The following is a 16,268-nucleotide window of genomic DNA, read 5'->3' on the forward strand; positions in this document are numbered from 1 at the left end:
TAACATAAAAATACTTGCTTACAAGTTTTCATTTGGATTAGATTTTTAGCTCAATGACAGACATAAGGGTACAAAAATGTTGGAGCGAAAAAACAAGCAGAGCTGAGGCAGGGAGTACAGGGGTTGGCTACTGAGTGAGAGCACTAGACTATCAAAATCAATACAAACTGTCAGATCCATACTTGCTTCTGTTATTGTAATGGTTGAATTTTGGACTGTTGTAATCCACAGGAATCTTCTCAGCAGGTTTTGGCTCAGCCCCCGCAGCTCCAAAAACTACCTCTCCACTCTTATCTCGTTGGCGATGTCTTGATTTTTCTTTGTGGCTCTTTGACCTGCCATGAGAAGGAACCTCACCTGATCCATAGAATTCTGCGTATTCTTGTTGTTTTGAAGACCGGTGCTTGCTCAACGGAGAAGGATCCTTAAAACTGGCAGACTTGATCTTCGGTAGCTTCATTTCCGAGTACTTATCACTTGTAGTTGGAGTATGGACCTGGCGATTTTCAGATATAGGAGCAGGAGTACTCGGCCTTTGAACTGATGGAGGTTGAACTGATGGAGGCTCAACTCCATCGTCAGGCATAATTAGAGAATCTTTCAATGGGGTGAGGTCTTTTCTTGCTCCACCTGGTCTGTACCAAGAAGGAATAAAAGAGAGGAGTACACCAACCAATGCTTCAAGAGCAAGCTTAGACAGATCAATGAAAAGCTGTCCAAAAGATGGCCAGTTGGGCTCCTCTTTCATGTTGTCCACAACAGGAATCGGTTTCTCCTTACTTGATTTCTCTTTATATTCACTCTCTGAAGATTGTTGCTGCATTATAAGATTTGATTTAGCTAACAGGACAAGAAGAATTGAAGAGGAAGAACACTATGAAGCAACTGAAAACACGTAAGGATGAAATAAGTACACATTTAAAATTTTCAGTTTAACCATTTCGAGGAAATCAGACAAAAAATGAGAAATCCAACAAAAGTAAGACTGATACCATTCTTGAGGAGGAAGAAGACCCAAACCCCAGCTGAAGCATGCACGTAGCATATCCAATCAGGACAGCACCAATGACCATAAGCACATCTTCTAAAAGATTCACGAAGTACTTCAGTCAGTAAGGGATATTCCCAAATGGATTCAAAATCCAAGTGATGTAAAATGGTGTTTAATTCCATTTATCTCACAAAGTCATATTACAACAAAACAAAATGCCTGCTGTAAAAAAATAAAAATAAGTTGGGTTGGGAGAAGGAGAGATGCTTGGGGCCTTGGGCAATGAGCATGAGACTTGGAAATTTAACGTTGAAACCAAAATGCAATCATTTTCTTGGTTTCTGAACCAAATCATTCCTCACATTTCTAGGATCATTAGCACATGCCTGGGAGATAACTTGCATCAAAAAAAGACCAGGTGACATTAATTGAAAAATAACCATGCATTGCACAATCTTTCTACAGGAGTTTAATGACAATGGGATCATTGACTGCATAACTAAAAAGGTTAAACAGCATGAAGCAACCAAATCCTACATCAGAGTAGGTATTTTGGTTCCATAGCTCATTATCTTTTACTAGCTTCCTGTTTCCGAGGTGGTGTTGCACTAGGGAGTTGCAAATTATGTGAAAATTGAGCATATCTTGACACTAAGCTAAAGATTCAATCATGCAAAGAAAAATTCAGAGTGCAGCAATGGCATAGACAATCAAAGAAAACATTCCAACACCTTGTTTTGTTAGCTAGTCTATTGCTTTCTATTGCTGTCACCTGTGTGCACTCTATTGGTTGGATGTGTATAAACTCTTCACTACAATAAACTAAACACCTACCATGCAATCAACTACCATATTACACATTTGTTATCAATGATTAATCCATGCCAAGGTCGAACTAGAGACTAGTCTGGTAAAGTTGAAATTCAAAACTTAAATTGTGTTCTATTAATAGTTCCTGGCTTGAATTGTGTTCTATTAATGCCAAGATGGACTGTTCGAGATAAAGTTCAAGCAAGCTAATACTATAAACCAAAAACATGACTTGATCACTGCTCCATCTTTAAAAAAGAAAAGGTGGTAACAAATGGTATGAATTCAAACCTGTCATGGTAAATGAACTGGACTGATAATCACAATCCTCTTGGTTGAGAGAGATTTGTCGAAGCGCAGCATTTCCTCTATCAATAACTAACAAGGAACAGATAGAGTGAACATACACCACATCAAAATCATTTGAGAACTTGGCATCTTCACTGGGTCCATCTCTAAAACCTGCAACGTTTGATTTCCCCCCAGCAATGGTTGTGACACCTGCAAATAATTTCCAAAGTTGTTGATATCTTTATTCCACCATATACACTCAAATATTCAACTTTTGACAATCAAGATTTTTTAAATTTTAGTGCACTCAGCTATACCAATATAACTAGTCACAGATTGTCAAAACTGATCACATGTCTGCAACTCTGTATGGAAGTATACCCCTTATGAGTAATTTTGGCATTGAGTTGAGCTACGATAAAGGCCTTTTCAACCCAAAACCATGACTTAAAGTAAAGAACTCTTAGCTGTGACCAATAAAGGTAAGCAGGGAACAGATAGAAACCCAAAAATGTTTGGTTATAACTTAGAAATGCAGTATGATCGGTAGGAAAACCAAAGACATCCAAAACTATGGTTATGGAGAAGCTACTTCTCAAAATTTGTTCCCACAGGCAATGCCAAACACAACATATATGTAGTTGAATTGCATCCTTTTTACATGCACCAAAAAAGGAAGAACACTAATATTTACAACTTTGCATCTAGTGCAAGCTCTTGATACCTGCATCTCCAATCTTTCTGATGGCATGATTCAAAGTATCGGCAACGTATATGTTTCCTCTATCATCCATGGTTAGACCTCTGGGATGATTAAAACGAGCTTCGTTTGGTTTTCCGTCAATATGTCCTGTATAACCCTGAAATGAGCCGGCCACCAATCTTGCTCTACTATCTGCAAAAATAAGAAGTAAAATTAGAAATCAAAACAGGAAAATCCATCGAACTCTATAGCTCAAATCCAAGTCTTCATTTATTTATTGCATATAGAATTCCCGTTTTCTCACTCAGTGGAAAGCGGGTATCATATTGATCTTGCAGAGTTAGAACATAAACTAGGTTGCTCTTAAAGGAGCAAATGCACAAATAAGAATTCTTTAATCTCATTTTACTTTTTGAGAAAGCCAACAATAGCAGGCCCATTGATACATCTAGTTCGATGTCTGTTTGCAGCAAAGTAGAATTATGCTTAATTAAAAGATTTATCTGCTATTTTCTGGCCCCGGAATATTAAACTAAAAGAACCATAACTTCAGCAATATGTTGGTTGTCTTGACAGATTTTCACAGCATTCAAACACAGCTTAAAATCAATAAACTAAAACAAAAGAAAGGAAAGCATCAAACATACATACATTGGGACAAAGGTGGAGTGATCTTAACAACGTTGCTATTAATTTCATCGACAGCATATAGTTCACCATCTTCAGATAAGCGGATTTTGTAAGGAACCACTCCCATTGCATTTCCTCTTACAACAGTCTCAACTAAGTATCCATCCTCAAATTGAAGAACATTCTCATCTGTAGCAAAACAACAAGCCGCAAAATTATCATAAAGCTTGATCATGAAATAACAAAAACACAAAGAAGAAAAACAAGTAATTCAAGTGAACCTGATTGGGGTGTTTTCAAGGATGCCACGGTGGTGGTCCATTTGAGAAGAGAAGACAAGTGCTTAACCAACGGCGCTAAGCACCCAAATACCGGGAAAAAAAACCACAAAATGAGTGAAGAATCAAAGAAAATAAGCAAACCCCATTAAATAAAACAGATCAAAAGTAGCCAAAAGAACAAGATAAAAAAGAAAAACCTGGAGGAGCAGCATGAGCTTGGAACTGAAATGTACAAGCTAAAGAAAGAACTGCTAGTACTAAAGTATGGTAGGAATGGGATCTTCTCATAGCTCTCTCTCTCCAAACAAAACCACCTCAAGATACACTCATATAGAAAGAGAGAGAGAGGGGTTAGTACTGCTGTTAGTAGTACTCTCACTGGTACTAAAGTTTCCTGGTTAGATTATCAAGAAAAACGGAACTGACACTGTTTTTGGCAACACTCTGCGTTGTAGCTGTTACTTAGCTAGCTCACCGAGCAGTGAGTGGTAAAGGACCTTTCTTGCTTTTCTTTTCTTTTCTTTTTTCTGCCATCTCTCTTCGCATGTTTTTTTTTTTTTTTTTTAAGAGGCCACTAAAAGATAAATAGAAAGTGAAAGGAGGAGGAGGGCAAAGTAAAGAGATTGTTGGGATGTTCTACGTTGGGCTCCACCATTAATGAAGTCTGATTGTAAATCGTTGCCATAGATACTCTTCATTGGTTATCCTATTTACCTTTGTGGTATTTTTTTTTTTGGGTTCATCTTCTTCGAGAAAATATGCCATGAATGTAATAAAAACAACTAATATAATATAATAAGATGATTCACCGTATTAATATAATATAAAGTCTCATTTTAGTCCTTGTAGTTTTCAAGAGATTTATTTTAGTCTCTATATTTTATTGTTATTAACCAAATTGATCCTTACTTGAAATTTTGTCATTGTAAGTTTATAAAAATTGCAATTTAGTCTTTATGATGATTTGTTTTTACAATTAGATCCTTAACATGATTAATAATCATTTAATGATTTATTATATAGATTTTTTACGTAATCCATTGTTACATTAAAATTTTGAAAATTACACAAATAAATATATAAATGTAACAGACTATTATACCACATGACCTATAATGCCAAAATTAAAAGAATAGGAACTTATTTTGAAAAAAAAATGAATGAATGGATAATAATAATAATAATAATAATGATGTATCCTTTTGTTACCTATTAGAAATAAGGAAAATATCCTTATATAATGAACTCAAATCCCACCCTATTTATTTCTTTTAAGAAATTAATTAATATGAAACTAATTCAATTTTAATCACATGATTAATTCATTTTTTTCAATTCTTTTAAAGTAAACCATGCGATGTTTAACTTTCCAATGTGATAATATTTTCTTCCATTTTAATGACAATATCTACAAAAAAATAATATATAATTTGAAAATTAACTTATAATACAATGATAAATTACTTTTAAATCATCTACAAACAACACTTGTTATATATTTAGATTTGGTGCTTATGAAATGTCGTAGGCATCGATTTACCGTTTTATTTATTTATTTATTTATCATGAATGGTGTAATATTGGAATTTGTTAATATTAGAATTTGTTAATAATTATGTAAGTAGAGAACTATAAAATAAAAATGAATAAAAAAAAAACATTATAAAAAAAATAGTTATGTTGATTGAGCTATCATTAAAGATTAACAGTCAGCATGTCGAAAGGAATAAAACTGTGTTGGGTGAAAAAAGCTTCATTTTCTCCTAATTTTCAATTTTGTTCCTTTTAATTTTAAATTTTTATAAATATTGAAACTGATTTTTTTACAAAAATAAGTATTAACTCAATATTAAAATGTTTTTTTACACGTAAATAACTTTATAAAAAACATATCAACACAAATTATCAAGTACAATCCCTAATTAAAGCAATATATAAGAGTCAAAATGAAAAAAGAAGAAGTTAAATGACCCGAATAGAAAAAATTAAGGCAAAGAAAAAATTACTATTATAATTTATAATGTTTTTACTCGTATGCTATAATGCAAGTGTAGTTAAAAACACTACACGATTTTTTTGTTTTTTGTTGTTAATAAAACCTAGACCGATGTAATGCTCGGTCAAATAATATTACTTCAAGATTTAAAATAAATAAATAAATAAAAGAAGTCAATCCATCTTTTTGGAGTGGGAAATGTTTTTTTTAGAAAAGTCAAGCATGTGTATCTGATTCTTTCTCTCTCTCTCTTTTTTTTTTTTTAATTTAAATTTAAAGTAATTGAAATAGATTAATTAAAAATATGTTTTGGATGCTCGGTCTTCAATTAACTAAAAATATTTTTAAGATATTATTTAATAAAATATTTCTCTATTTTTATTTGGTTTTCAAACAAGATTTTTTTTAAAAAAACTTCACCTCTATGTTTTTTCCTGCATTTCTAAAACAATTGAGCACGCTAATTAAACATATAAAATTTATGAGCAAATGTGCTATATTTTTACCAGATAAACCAGGTCAGTCAAACACGCCGTCTCCCCATAAGTTATATCCACGTAACTTAACACGTGTCATTCATTTATTCGTGTGGCCTCGTGGCCTCTAGGCCACGTGACCACTCTCTATCAAAACCCTAACGTTAAAACCAAAAAAACCACCTTTCACCTTTCGCAACTCGCCTTCTTCTCTCTACACGCATAGTTTACGTTTCTCTACGGTACGGTTAGTCTCTCCGATCTCAAGATCTACTCTTATAATTTTTTTTTCGATCCGATCTTATTGAGTCCGTGTGATATAATTTGATCTGAAACACGTTTGTTATTTTCATTTCTTAAGAGATCTGAGCATGAAATTTTATCTTGCTTTCCCGGAATCCAAACAGAGAGCTACCAAATTATTTGATGGATGCATGCATGTACAGATCTGTTGGTTTGGGCTGTTTGAGATTGAATTGGATCTTCATATTAAGCTTGATTTTTGAAATCTTTATTCCTTTTAGTAAATATTGTTTTTATTTTAATGTTGATTGTGTGATATTTATCATCCTGATTTAATTAATTAATTGGCTAATTAAATCTGTCTGTTGCTGTTATGTGGTTATAGGCTGAATAGCTAGGGGGGAAAAGAAAGGAAGATGGGAGGTGGATTTAGGGTGCTTCATCTTGTCAGACCATTTCTGTCATTTCTTCCTGAAGTTCAGAGTGCTGACAGAAAAATTCCCTTTCGTGAGAAGGTCATATACACCGTGATTGCTCTTTTTATTTTCTTGGTGTGCAGTCAACTCCCATTGTATGGCATTCATTCGACAACCGGTGCTGATCCTTTCTACTGGATGCGTGTTATTCTTGCATCCAACCGTGGTACTGTCATGGAGCTTGGTATCACTCCAATTGTGACATCTGGGCTAGTAATGCAACTGCTTGCTGGCTCAAAGATCATTGAAGTGGACAACAACGTCCGTGAAGATCGTGCACTATTGTGAGTATCTTTGTGTGGCTAAATTCATGTGGATTGCTATTCCAGTAGAAGTTGCTCTGCCTTCCATGTACATTCTGTGATAGGGGCCTTGTAGAGTGTCTTCTTCTATGTATTACCTTAATATGCATGTCTCCACCCTCGCTGAATTGCTCGTGTTTCGTTGCTTATTACCAGTGGGTTCGCAATCCCAGATTATGGTAATGGTTTTTCTGTGAACAATGAACTAGGAAAAAGCTACAAGATGTCTAAAATCCACTTAGAGATATCAGCTACTTGATATTATATTTTAAAATGTATAAATTAGGGTAGTTTATTAATTTTTGTTGGCTGAAGTTTTGCAGTTAATTGAACTGCATTTTCACTCAATCTCTAAGATGATAATGTTCATTTCATATGAATACTTGTGCTACTTGGGGCTCTCCCATGTTAACAAACACTAAGGGGTGTTATCTTTTACATTATGTGGAAAATGCAACTTGCTTGGGCTCTTTACATTGTCATGTTGAGTGCTTTCTTCTCCCAGAAACGGTGCGCAGAAGTTGCTAGGTATCCTGATAGCTGTTGGTGAAGCGGTGGCATATGTGCTCTCAGGGATGTATGGCAGTGTTGGCCAACTTGGGGTAGGAAATGCCATTCTTATCATCATTCAGCTTTGTTTTGCTGGGATCATTGTGATATGTTTGGATGAGCTTCTTCAGAAAGGATACGGTTTAGGCTCTGGAATTTCCCTTTTCATAGCAACCAATATCTGGTGAGTTCCATTCTTTAGTTTATGGATCCACTTTTGAAATTTCCTTCTCTATGTTGATTGTTGTGAGATTGGAGTGCTTTGGGGAGTTTATCTTTAACATCTCTACCAAAATTTGGATACTTAAAGAGTCATTCATTTTCAGTGAAAACATTATTTGGAAAGCATTTAGTCCAACCACCATCAATAGTGGGCGTGGTGCTGAATTTGAAGGAGCTGTCATTGCTTTATTCCATCTGCTGATAACCCGAACAGACAAAGTTCGTGCTCTCCGAGAGGCATTTTACCGGCAGAATCTTCCAAATGTGACAAATCTTCTCGCTACAGTCTTGATCTTTCTTATTGTCATCTACTTCCAAGGGTTCCGTGTGGTTTTACCTGTAAGGTCAAAGAATGCTCGTGGGCAGCAGGGTTCATATCCGATCAAGCTGTTCTACACCTCTAACATGCCCATTATTTTGCAGTCTGCTCTTGTATCGAACCTGTACTTCATCTCCCAGGTACTGAGGGTTATATGGTTTTATGTTCTGCTTGAAATTTGGTTTTCAAGTTCTTCTGTTAATTTGCTTGTTTACAGTTGTTGTACAGGAGATACAGTGGAAACTTCCTTGTGAATCTTTTGGGCAAATGGAAGGAATCTGAATATTCAGGTGGTCAGTTTGTCCCTGTTGGTGGCCTTGCATATTATATTACTGCACCCTCAAGGTGATTAAGATTGTTTTTTTTCAATTCCATATTTGTTTGTCTTATTATTTTGTATATCTGCACTTATATTGGTTCATGAATAATTTTTCTGCCCTGTAATTGCTTCCCAACCCTTTGCTGTTGGCAATGCTATCGCTAGCTAACTTGTCCTTACTAATCTTTTGCAGCTTAGCTGATATGGCAGCAAATCCTTTCCATGCACTTTTCTATTTTGTGTTTATGTTGTCAGCATGTGCTCTCTTCTCAAAAACGTGGATTGAAGTATCTGGATCATCTGCTAGAGATGTAGCCAAGCAGCTCAAGGTATGTGGACATTTTTATTTCATATGTTCTATGGTGAACATAACTTTTACTATGCTTCTGGCACAGCACATATTTTTGGCTTTTGTGGTGCACAATCTTTCAGTTTTACTCTTTATTCAGGCCGCATTCTTATCATTAGGTTTTTGCTCCATTGTTTGGGACAGGTCTCTTGAAGTCTTTGTGAATTTGGCTGTCCTCCTTGGGTAGTCAAGGGAGTGGATATAAGAGAATTTCTGCTCTTATTTATTATTCTAATACTCTCTTTTCCTTTTGTAATTTTGTAATTATTAATTAAATATCAATTAAAGAATATTAATTTAAAGAAATAAATTAAATATTTATTAATATTTATTAAAGAAATAATTAGAAAATAAAACAGCAAGTGCAAAAATGAGTAATAACTCTTGTGAAATTGAGAGCAGTATATGCTTTTCCTGGCTTGATTTGTCTACTTTAACATGGTAACACTGGATAAAAGTTTTTGCCTGTTTCTCTGCATTTTTCTTTATCTGAAGCGAGCTAGTAATAGTGATGGCTATCTGCAGGTATTTTCAAATAAAACAAATTTTTCTATATTAATTAAATTCCTTGTTTGTTTGGACGATGTCTTTTATTGCTAGCTGTGATTAGTGATATTGCATCTTTCAAATATATTGACAGGATTAATGTTTTGTTTTTTCTCTAGTAGCCCATTAGCTCCTGCCCTCAAGCACTACCCGAATCTCATCATGTTTTTGTTTTCTCGTAAATTAAGAAAGTTCAATTTACAGGGAGTCATGGAGTCACGGGTATTCAGTTGGTCTAGATAATCAGCTGGTTTTATCAGATCCACATGTTCATTAACATAGCTTGGTTATGCAGGAACAACAAATGGTTATGCCGGGGCATCGCGAGTCCAACTTACAGAAAGAGTTGAACCGTTACATACCCACTGCCGCAGCTTTTGGAGGCATTTGCATTGGTGCACTGACAGTGTTGGCAGATTTCATGGGAGCTATCGGCTCAGGAACAGGAATACTACTCGCAGTTACAATAATTTATCAGTACTTTGAGACCTTTGAGAAGGAAAAGGCCAGCGAGCTTGGCTTCTTTGGCTTCTAAATTAAGTGTTGGATGGCGGAAGCAACAAGCTCCCCTGCAATTTTGGTGCGCGCGGAGAATGTATATAAGGTCCTTTTGACACCAAAAGTTGAAGTTAGAAGATATCAGGGTAGTTGGTTCAAAGTTAAAAGAGTACTGACATGCATCACCTTGAAACTGAATTTTTGTTCTTTTATCCCACTCCCCTTCACCCTTTACTGAGTCTCTCATGTAACCGTGGATGATACCTCCTGGTTCTAGGTCCTGTGAATCTTGGGATTTTTTTTACTAGTTTAAACTTGCCAATGACCATTGAAAGTAGTGATCTGGGATTTCTGGACTTGATGAAAGCTTCATCAACGTTACTTTATGCTTGACACTGTCACAGTTTTTGTTTTTTTTGTAGATATTGTTTTTCAAAATATTTTTTATTTGGAAATATATTAAAATAATATTTTTTATTTTTTAAAATTTAATTTGATATCAATATTAAAATTAAAAAAAGCTTAAAATTTTATTTTTTACAAAAACATGATGAATGGCTTTTACTTGGTAAAACTCTAGTTGTGGTTCATTGTTACATGTGGATGGTTTTTTTATAAATACCACGTATATGATCTGTTAGACATCTGCATTAATGTTGTGCCTGCAATTTAGCCGTTGGTTTAATGCTTGGAGAAGCTGGCACTGATATCTGGTAAATGATGTTGTTGCCAGGGGCTTTTAGGCTCCGGTATCAGTTAAAGCTTTTGAACTTATTTGAGAGTGAAAATATATTTTTTTAAAAACTTGAATTTTTTTAATTTTAAATTAATTTTTTTATATTCCTAAATTGTTTTGATTACTATGTCAAAAATAGTTATTAAAAAAAAATAAAAATATTATTTAGATTTAATTTCGAGTCAAAAACAATTTTAAAAAAATAACCACTCATTCTACAACACATACATACAAAAACTGAGATTATGATAAATGGATTGAGAGGGGGTGGGATTAATCAGAAATAATTGACTTGTGTTTGAATAACAAAAAGGAGGAAAATTCTTTTCGACGATAGGGTCTGCAGTCTGCTTACAACCTGACTGGGCTTTCTTCAGTGTCATTTAAAACCCGAAGGCATGGAAAAGAGCACCGGCATCCTAAGCAGGGCGGGCATATCACCGGAGGTATATGAACTCTAAACATCCGGTTAAACTCTGGTGGATGCCTTTTTATTTTTATTTTGCCCAAATGACGTCGAGGGTAATGAAGCAGGCAAATACTACTGCTGCGATAAAGTTAGGTGCAGATATATGAATCTAAGAACAGTTGAAGGAGACCATACGCCATTTACAGTTGTCTATTTGGTCCAATTATTGAATCTTAGGCACGCATCCTTGGTATCCCAGTACTAACAAATTTCCTAAATCCATAGGATTCCATGCTTTGGATGGGACATTCGTGCTGGAGCTGCAATCATATGCTGGCAATTCATTCACTGTATCTTCAGCTAAAGTTTGTCTTATCAAATCAAACTCTTTTTATGCGCATGCGGTGACTGAAAACGGCCATGATGCCCCGAAAAGAAGGCACAAATTTGCTAATTAGCACTAAAATAATAAAAAAAAGGAAATTAACACGTAAGCAAAATTTTGTGGTGAAATACACAGTTTGATTATATTATGTTTTAGAAGCACAATATTTATTAAATATTGTTATTTATAAAAGCACTATGATATTTGTCATGCTTTAAAATAATGATATTTAATAATTGTCGCGCTTATAAAATATAACATGGTTAAATTATGTTATTTATGACTCAATTTATCGACCAATTTGTAATGGTCAATAAACTAGTCGACCAGTTTTAAAACTAAAAAAAAATCTTAAAACTGTCAAAACCAGGATCTCGACGAGATTTTTAATATATGAAGATCTAATAATATCCATAGCAACATAATGATTGTTGGAGGGAAAACAACTTCCGGAAACTCCTGTAAAAATTTAAGCGCGATATTAAATCAAAAGTTATGGTTATTTTAAGTTGTTATTATGGTCTAGCGAGATCAGACCCTCCTCTTGGGTCTAGATTTGTTCCACTAGTCTTTAAATGTATCTATTAGGCTATCCACATAATATATTTATGGTAGATTCTTATTTAGTTATAACAAACTTACATCAAACTATTCAGAATCATTCGCTACTGTGTGTGAATAATAACTTTTTGAAATTTTAATTGGAGTTTATTCTTGAGTATACAAATTGAATAAATATGTACATTTTGACTTATAAAACATATTTAAAAAAAAAACTTCAATAAATTATGATTTTGTGTAAAACAGTCGACCAATTAATACAACTAAATTCAACTGGTCGATTGATTAAAGCTAAAAATTGGAGTTTGATCATGCCGTGTTTTTGAAATGTGATATGATCAAACTATATTATTTCACTAATTTTTTTTTTTGAAACGGTGTTATTCTAAACCATATTAATAAATATATTATTATCTTGCCAATTTAAAAAAAAAAAATGGAAGAGAAGTGTAGGAGGATCAATTGGCCTCTGAAGTTTGGTTTTGAAAATACTAAACATGGCCTTTCAGAAGGAGCACGCATAAAGAACGAGATATATGCGGCAGGTAAATCAGCAAAAGTAAGTTAAAAAAAATTCAAAACTTTTCATGTTCTCCTGAGTATATTCTCTGGTAATAATACCAACATTATTGCTGGCTACCTATTGCCCAACACTTAGTCTTTACACCATGATGAAGCTTTCGTTCTGCATGATGTTTCAAAAATTTCTCAAAGAGGCATTATTAAGGAACTGTTCTTCAAAACTTTATTTTACTTTAATTTTATAAATAAACTTTATCACTCATTATAAACGCATAGTAATGCATACTCAATTGATGTGACAATCATAGATATTCATTACGTTATTTATATCTAGTTTTTAATTATAAATTCATTAATTTGTTTGTTAAGGGAAGGGTGTTTGATTATATGTTAATAAAGGATATGTGACATTATAAAAACATTAATTACATTTGTTTAGTTAAATGTGAAATGCAATCGTTAAATAAATTATTTGTATAGAAAGGTGTGAAAATGAGGTTGAGTAGTTTTGATGTTCTTTCGCAAAACCTTAAAAATATTGATGGGTAATCGAAAAATATTTACAAACTTGAAAGGGATCTTACAAAAGTTAAAGAAATTATTTTTAAAAACTCTCAAATTATGTATGTTAGTAATGTATAAATGTAAAAAAGAAAATTAAAATAAAATGTATTTTAGAAATAAATTAGACAAATATTATACTTGAAGAGGTGATGTAAGATAATTTTAACATGACATATCTACACAACAAAAAACTAATATGATACATATCTCTTGCCATGATTGATTAAGTGTTGAAGAAATTTTCTATAAATCTTCCTACTGTAAAAAATAAAAAGTCTTTTAATATATGTTAAACTTTAGGATCACTTTATATAGATGAAAAACATAGGATTTTTCATTAATATCTTTTTGGCTAGACTATGAACCCTTTTATATATAACCTAACATTTACACTCTCATCCATCATGGATATGTTGGCCTACTACTAAAGTCCAATAGGCTCGATATTTTTTTTAATATTCTCCCACTGGGCTTGTATTACACCAGCTGAAAAGTAATAATATCTTTATAGAGTTCAAAATATCTAGTAGGTGGAAATACTCATATTTAAATTAGAAATACAACATATGAATCATAACAATCACACTGTATAATCAAGTAGTTTCTTCCACGTATTACAATATATTGCATCCTAAAAAAAAAAACACTTAATGAGCAAATAAACTTTATGAATAAACTTTCAATAATTCATTTGGGTCTAACTTTATATATCCCTATAGATATAGAAAACAATATTTTATGTGCACAAAACATCACTTTAGTCTCCAAGAATAACATAAAAATGTTTAGATAATCAACTAAAAAAAAATAAAGTCAAACATCAATTGAGTTAACTAGACCTATCTAATGCACATGATCTCTATATTGTTTTGCTAAAAATACTTTAGTTATGAGATCCACAAATCATTAGCCTAGTGCTAATATGCTCAATGAGCACTTTATATTCCTTTACTTTCTCTCTCTCAATGAGATATTTTATATCGATATACTTGTTTTAACTTTCACTCTTATTATTTTTTAAAAAAAAAAAAAACTATAGTTGAATTATCACAATATATCATTATTGGTCTTGATATGGAATTGATAATTTTAAAACCATAAATAAAATTTCTTAATCGTATCACATGTGTCGTTGCTTTATAGCATGCAATGAATTTTTCTTCCATAGTAGATAAAGCAACAATAGTTTGCTTAGTACTTCTTCAAGATACAACTCTTTTAGTAAGAACAAAAATGTATCCTAAATTAAATTTTTCTATATCTACACAACCAGCAAAATCCAAATATGAATAACCAATATTCTCAAAGTGATTAGTATGTCTGAAAGTCAACTTCTAATCCTTAGTTCTTTGTAGGTATTTAATGACTTTCTTAACAACTTTCCAATGGTCTATTCCTGAATTATTTTAGATCTCAACATTCCTATTGTGAATGCCAAGTCAGGTATTGAACATACTTATGCATCATCAAACTGCCAACTATAAATGCATATGAAATGTTACTCATTTGCTTTTCTTTTTTTCCAATGTATTTTATGGGCATTGATTCTAATTGAATCTATCCTATTTGATAATAGGTGCTACTAAAGGTGCATAATTTGACATCTTGAATCTTTCCAAAACCTTTTCAATATAGGCTTTTTGAGATAGTTCTAATGTTTTTTAAGATTTGTTTATGTGAATCTTTATGCCAATGACATATAAGGTTTCAACCAAATCATTTATATCAAAGTTTCAAGAAAGAAATTTCTTTATTTCATGTAGCAAACTTAAGTCATTACTTGTGAACAGAGTACCTTCTACATATGGGACAAAAAAGATAAATTTGCTCTTACTAACCTTAAGGATCAATAAAACCAAATGATACTATAACATTGTAAAATTTAATATACCACTTTTAGGAGGCTTGTTTTAATTCATATATAGATTTCTTTAGCTTACAAAATAAGTGACTATTTATGTTATCACAAAAACCTTTAGGGTGATTCATATATACCTCATCATCTAAATTTTTATTTTGAAATGTTGTTTTTACATCCATCTAATATAGCTCTAAATTAAAATAAACTATTAATATCATTATTATTCTAAATAAATCCTTAGAAATTGAAGATAAGATTTCATGGTAGATTTCATGGTAGTTTATGCCTTTCTTTTGAGTATAACCCTTAGTTATAAGTTTAGCTTTATATCGTTTGATATTATCATAAGCATCTCTTTTGGTTTTATAAACCTATTTATAGCCAACAAATTTAGATCCTTTTTTGTAATTCGATGAGGTACCAAACTTGATTTTTAGATATACACTCTATTTTTTCTTTCATGACATTATACCACGTAGTAGAGCTTTCACAATTCATGGCTTGTGAAAATGAATTTAGGTCATCTTTAGGTCCAACATCAAAGTTAGACTCTTGAAGGTATGCAATATAATCATTAGAAAGTATTGGTCTCCTTGTTCTTAAAGTTCTTTTTAATTCAATCTTCTCACATAGATGTACTTTGTCAAGAACTAGTTGCTTTTGAACTGGTTGCCTTTAAATTGGTATGCCTTTTACACCAACACCTCCATTTGATATCATTATATGGTAAAAAATTGGTCACTATAAATTACTTTATTATCGTTATCTTTAGCAACTTCAAATTAGACATGAATTTTAAATTTGGCTTTCACAATGGATAAATAATCAACCCTATTATGATCCTTTCTAAATAAAAGAGTGTATGTATAATACACTTGTTGGCACTGTTTTGTAAGAACAAAAATATCATTAATGTTGCAAAGTTGACCTCTTTTAATTATTATAACCAAACCATGGTGATGATTTATTCTAATTTCTCTATCAGTATTATACTAATAACATTTGACTAAAAACATTGTATCTTCTAACTTATAGTATCACAATTCAATAACCTCTTGTAACTTGCTATAATAATCAACTTCAAACTTATTGATTTTGACTATATACACAAACCCCCACTTTTATAGGTCTTTATAACTTCACCATATTATTCATTATGAAAGATATATCCATTGATAAAACACTCATTATAACAATTGATCTTTCTTTTAAGACCTGAAGATAGAAAT

At 32.5% G+C, this 16,268-nt stretch overlaps 2 protein-coding genes across 4 annotated transcripts; one reads left to right on the plus strand and one right to left on the minus strand.

Moving 5' to 3' along the window:
* LOC118038283 (uncharacterized) lies at positions 1-4,288 on the minus strand. 2 transcript variants are annotated; one of them, XM_035044601.2, is made up of 7 exons: positions 3,904-4,288; positions 3,707-3,781; positions 3,447-3,614; positions 2,817-2,987; positions 2,093-2,302; positions 993-1,081; positions 1-817 (listed from the first exon to the last, which is right to left on the minus strand). In XM_035044601.2, the coding sequence occupies exons 1-7, from the start codon at positions 3,992-3,994 to the stop codon at positions 158-160; spliced, it is 1,464 nt and encodes a 487-aa protein (XP_034900492.1). In that variant the 5' UTR covers positions 3,995-4,288; the 3' UTR covers positions 1-157. The 2 variants fall into 2 exon arrangements, with proteins under 2 accessions (XP_034900492.1, XP_034900491.1); XM_035044600.2 differs by having other exon boundaries at positions 993-1,084; positions 3,904-4,287.
* A 2,007-nt stretch (positions 4,289-6,295) lies between these two features.
* On the plus strand, positions 6,296-10,308 carry LOC118038273 (uncharacterized). Of its 2 annotated transcripts, none has more exons than XM_035044585.2 (7): positions 6,296-6,420; positions 6,807-7,181; positions 7,705-7,932; positions 8,075-8,429; positions 8,507-8,634; positions 8,802-8,937; positions 9,799-10,308. In XM_035044585.2, the coding sequence occupies exons 2-7, from the start codon at positions 6,838-6,840 to the stop codon at positions 10,036-10,038; spliced, it is 1,431 nt and encodes a 476-aa protein (XP_034900476.1). In that variant the 5' UTR covers positions 6,296-6,420; positions 6,807-6,837; the 3' UTR covers positions 10,039-10,308. The 2 variants fall into 2 exon arrangements, with proteins under 2 accessions (XP_034900476.1, XP_034900477.1); XM_035044586.2 differs by having other exon boundaries at positions 6,310-6,425.
* The last annotated feature ends 5,960 nt before the right edge of the window (positions 10,309-16,268 follow it).

The sequence above is a fragment of the Populus alba genome, chromosome 11, assembly GCF_005239225.2.
Source record: "Populus alba chromosome 11, ASM523922v2, whole genome shotgun sequence".
Classification (NCBI taxonomy): domain Eukaryota; kingdom Viridiplantae; phylum Streptophyta; class Magnoliopsida; order Malpighiales; family Salicaceae; genus Populus; species Populus alba.

Coding starts and splice junctions, on each gene's coding strand:
- LOC118038273 (XM_035044585.2), top strand. CDS start 6,838: ATGGGAGGTGGATTTAGGGTGCTTCATCTTGTCAGACCATTTCTGTCA. Junction 8,430..8,506: donor ACCTGTACTTCATCTCCCAG/GTACTGAGGGTT, acceptor GCTTGTTTACAG/TTGTTGTACAGGAGATACAG. Junction 8,635..8,801: donor TATATTACTGCACCCTCAAG/GTGATTAAGATT, acceptor AATCTTTTGCAG/CTTAGCTGATATGGCAGCAA.
- LOC118038283 (XM_035044600.2), bottom strand. CDS start 3,994: ATGAGAAGATCCCATTCCTACCATACTTTAGTACTAGCAGTTCTTTCT. Junction 2,988..3,446: donor CACTCCACCTTTGTCCCAAT/GTATGTATGTTT, acceptor TTATTTTTGCAG/ATAGTAGAGCAAGATTGGTG. Junction 1,085..2,092: donor CAGTTCATTTACCATGACAG/GTTTGAATTCAT, acceptor TGAATCTTTTAG/AAGATGTGCTTATGGTCATT.